Source organism: Microtus oregoni, unplaced genomic scaffold (assembly GCF_018167655.1).
Source record: "Microtus oregoni isolate MIOR12 unplaced genomic scaffold, Mior012 000004F_ref0000308, whole genome shotgun sequence".
In the NCBI taxonomy this organism is placed as follows: domain Eukaryota; kingdom Metazoa; phylum Chordata; class Mammalia; order Rodentia; family Cricetidae; genus Microtus; species Microtus oregoni.
The window spans coordinates 22,497,170-22,501,590 of NW_024543063.1; the positions used below are offsets into that span (position 1 = coordinate 22,497,170).

The following is a 4,421-nucleotide window of genomic DNA, read 5'->3' on the forward strand; positions in this document are numbered from 1 at the left end:
AGAAGTCACAGATTGCCAAATAAAAAGTCCAGTGTCAAGTATGGGACACCTCCCCTTAAGCTGTTGTTAGGCTATTCCAGAGACACCCCCAAACAATATAGGCTGTTGCCACTGTTTCTGATTGCCCAGGAATTGATGGTAAGTCCCTACTGTTGAAGACAGCATGACCTTTAGTCACAGGACCTGGAGAAATCAAGTTGGCGCTGACCAGTAAGTTTCTCCCATGCTGGCCAACTTTCAGAGGACTGGAAAGTGCTATGTAGACTGCTGTTGGAGGGGGTCATCAATAACCCACCTAATAACCTGTAATAATCACCAGTAAGGTAATATATGCCATGACTGCAAGAATGGCACAAAGGTTTTGGGAGTAACAACTACTTTCTGATTGGATTTAAGGCCTGTTCCCTGGGATGAAATGCATGTTTAGTACTATAAACCATCCAAAACTCATAGCTGGGAAGCTCCCAGGCTTTGGTGGTGAACCCATCACTACTGTTTTGCTAATGGATATGGTAGCAAACAGTTCTCTACATTTATGTCTCTCTATCCACAGACCAGCATAGCTCTCACATGTAATGAGAGAGTTTTCTCTGTGCCGCAGATGGTGGTTAATGCAGAAACTTACAAGTGATCAAAATGCATAAAATAAACATCTCTGGTGCGCACTTAGCCAAGGAACATCTATATCACACCTTCTCCCCTGAAGGTCCAGGGACCAAGTGGAAGAGGAGGTGGGAGATCATAAGAGCCGAAGACTGAGGAGGACCAAAGGAAAACAATGTCTTCCGGACAAGGCAGAACCACTGCTCTCATGAACACTCAGTAGCTGTAGCTGCTGTGTAAAACCTGCACAGGGTCAAGCCAGTCAATATTTACCGGTACGGGTGAGGTGGGGCTCATGGGCCCCTGCTCCTGAGGTGCTATTGTTTTGAGATGGTTTCTAGGGAAGGGAGAGCAGCTTTCTTCAAGGGTGTGGTTCCTGATAGATAGACCATATGCCAGTGAATGATCCCACACCCAGGAGTATATGAGAAAACACAAATTGGACTCAGTGGTTATAAAAAAAAGAGAAAAAGACAAAGACAGGACATGAGATTGAGATTGAGGTGGGTGGCAGGATCCTGGAAGAACTAGGGGAAGAAGTAGAGATGAATATGGTAAAAATACACTGTATAGGAGACCACTTCCTAAATATAATACCAGTAGCACAGACATTGAGAAAAACAATTAACAAATGGAACTTCCTAAAACTGAGAAGCTTCTATAAAAGCAAAGGACACGGTCAACAAGACAAAATAGCAGCCTACAGAATGGGAAAAGCTCTTCACCAAGCCCACATTGGACAGAGGGCTGATCTCCAAAATATACAAAGAACTCAAGAAATTGGTCATCGAAAGAACAAATAATTCACTTAAAAAATTGGTACAGAGAACTTTCAACAGAGAAATCTAAAATGGCTGGAAGACACGTAAGGAAATGCTCATCATCCCTAGTCATCAGAGAAATGCAAATCAAAACACTCTGAGATTCCATCTTACACCTGTAAGAACAGCCAAGATCAAAAACACTGATAACAGCTTATGCTGGAGAGGATATGGGGTAAAGGGAACACTCCTGCATTGCTGGTGGGAGTGCAAACTGGTACAGCCCCCTTGGTTATCAGTATGGAAATTTCTCAGAAAATTAGGAAACTACCTACCTCAAGACCCAGCAATATCACTTTGGGTATATACGCAAAAGATGCTCAATCATTCCACCAGAACATGTGCTCAACTATGTTCATAGCAGCATTGTGTGTCATAACCAGAACCTGGAAACAACCTAAATGCCCCTCAACTGAAGGGAAATGTGGTACATTTACACAATGGAGTACTACATAGCAGAAAAAAATAATGACATCTTGAAATTTGGGGGCAAGTAGATGGATCTAGAAAACATCATATTGAGGGAGGTAACCCAGACTCAGAAAGACAAATATTATATGTACTCTCTCATAAGTAACTTTTAGACATAAAGCAAAGAAAGCCAGCCTACAATTCACAACCCCAGAGAACCTATATAACAAAAATAACTCATCAACTAGGTGGATTCTGTTGGGAAATCTTCACCAAAGGTTTTGAGGATAATTTTGGAGATGTACTGATTTTATGGCAGAGAAAACCACCATTTGTTGCTACCCATCTGTATATTTTGCACCCTTCCACGAGGTAGGCCTAGAGAGAAGCAATCAATGAGCCATCCAGTAATGGCTCTGAGCTGGGTTTTAACTAGCATCATTCCCTGGATAACTATGGCATCACCCTACCTCATTCCAGTGGCAATGTTACAGCTTTGGAATGGATCTAATGACTCATTTCATCTTTCAACTGACGTATAGACTTTAGGCAGATAAGTAAGTGCCTCTGGGCTTAAGCCAGAGGGCATGGTGGAACATTCCAGTTGCTTATCTGGTTCTGTCATTGGGTTTACTCCCAGTGGCACCTGTGAGCACTGAAGACATGTCGTAAACGGTAATGTATGTAGTAGGAAGGTATAGGGAAGCCTAGGGTTTGCCTCATTTGTGCTATGAGAAGAATATAGTCATGGAAAACACACAGGTCAAAATGGAGGCTTGTATAGGTTCAGGGCATGGTGGAAAACATCTACTGGTTAAACTGGATTGTTATATGCCAGTTTGAATTATGAGGCTGACATATTGCAAGAGCTTAGGGTCATCTTCTACTAAATAGAAATGAAGTCATCTGATAGCAAGATCTATAAAAATTGTTTTATGTTATTGAAATATGTGAACAACTTTTGATACCCTCTACTTCCTGTAGAGAGTTCTGGGGCTAGTATTTGCATATTGTGAGCAAAGAGAGTCAAAGAGCATGATGACTTCCCCAGTCACTCATGAGCTTCTGCCATGGACTCTTAGGCAATTAGTCATTCTTTAGCCCCAGAAGACACAGCAATCTGTTCTAAAACTGTTCCATGGACACATTTTTCCTAACCGTACAAAGAAACTTCACAATTAAATTACCAAAAAGGTTGGTAGCCCTATCAACTGTCCCCCATGAGGTTTTCCTTGGTGTATCTTGTAAACCGCAGAACAAGATGGATCACTGTGATCCTGGCAGAGTTACGTCTTTTCTGGGGCTAGCCACAAACCTATAAAGGCAGCGAGAACTTTGAAAGGGCAATCTTACTGTATTTATGAAAACATGCTGTGAGAATGCTGAGATAAAGTGATCCTGATTCTCTCCCAGAGGCATTTTTTTTTAATTTTTTTAATTTTTGTTTTATTTTTTTGTTGTTGTTGTTTTATTAGAAAAACCACTGAAAGTAGAAATAAAAAGTAACTTTTCAAGGTTCTATTTCCAAGTTCAATTCACTTCTTAAATTAGGGTCTCAGCCCTTTTGGCACTTGGTTTTGAAAACAATTTGCTATTTTTCCTTCTTTCCTAAAATACATATTTATTTTTATTTCTTTTATTTATTTATTATTTTTATTTTTTTATTTCTATGTGCATTGGTATTTTGTCTACTTGTAAGTCTGTGTGAGAGTATAGTATTTACTGGAACTAAAGTTATAGATAGTTGTGAGCTGCCAGGTGGGCACTGAGAATCGAACTTGGATCCTCTGGAAGAATAGTTGGTGCTCTTAACTGTTCTTAAGTGGGCTTAGCAATATGTTTTTAAAAAGAACAGGAAAAAATGAGAAAATAAAAGGTAAGAACTTCATACAATGGGGGATAATTCTATTTTAATGTTGGTGAATTTCCTTCAGGTTTGTTGACATAAATATAAGTAAACATGATTTTCTATGATGATTTAACCCATCTTTTATGATCTTGCTTCTTACTTGTCTCCTATCATTATGTGACAGTGTTCCTTGTCTTATAAGTACTTCAAAGATCACCTTGCCTGCATTCACCTGAGCCCAGCAGATGTCCATGCAGCGACTATCCACAGAGTTGCACAGCGGGCCCATGGAGCGGACATGGGCAGAGCGATGGTGGATAGACTGGGTCTGGGGTTGCTGCTTCTGGCACTGCTCCTACCCACACAGATTGATTGCAACCAAACATCTGTTGCACCGTTTTCAAGTAACCAGAATATCTCTACTGCCCCAAATCCAACTAATGCCACCTGCAGAGCAGGCGGCAGGGCCCTGCAGTCAACAGCCGGTCTCCTCGCCGTCTCACTTTCTCTTCTACATCTCTACTGTTAGAGACTCAGGCCAAGGATCTTCCCCATCTTCTAGAGCCACCCCAGATGATAACCACAAATCCAGTGTAACCCAGAAGAAATAGGTCCATATCAAATTTGCTACTACCACACCTCAACAGAAAACATGGAGAATTCATGTGAAAGATTTGACAGATGGTGAATGCCAATATTGAATCTGCTGGAGTTTTATGATCACGATGAAGATAACA

At 40.9% G+C, this 4,421-nt stretch overlaps 1 protein-coding gene across 1 annotated transcript; it reads left to right on the forward strand.

The window, feature by feature from the left end:
* Positions 1-3,982: 3,982 nt before the first annotated feature.
* On the forward strand, positions 3,983-4,213 carry LOC121446782 (signal transducer CD24-like). The gene has a single exon (XM_041649565.1). It carries the CDS (start codon positions 3,983-3,985, stop codon positions 4,211-4,213), a length of 231 nt encoding a protein of 76 aa, XP_041505499.1.
* Positions 4,214-4,421: the final 208 nt, after the last annotated feature.

Bases quoted from the DNA above. Each gene is read 5' to 3' on its own strand.
- LOC121446782 (XM_041649565.1), top strand. From the start codon at position 3,983: ATGGGCAGAGCGATGGTGGATAGACTGGGTCTGGGGTTGCTGCTTCTG.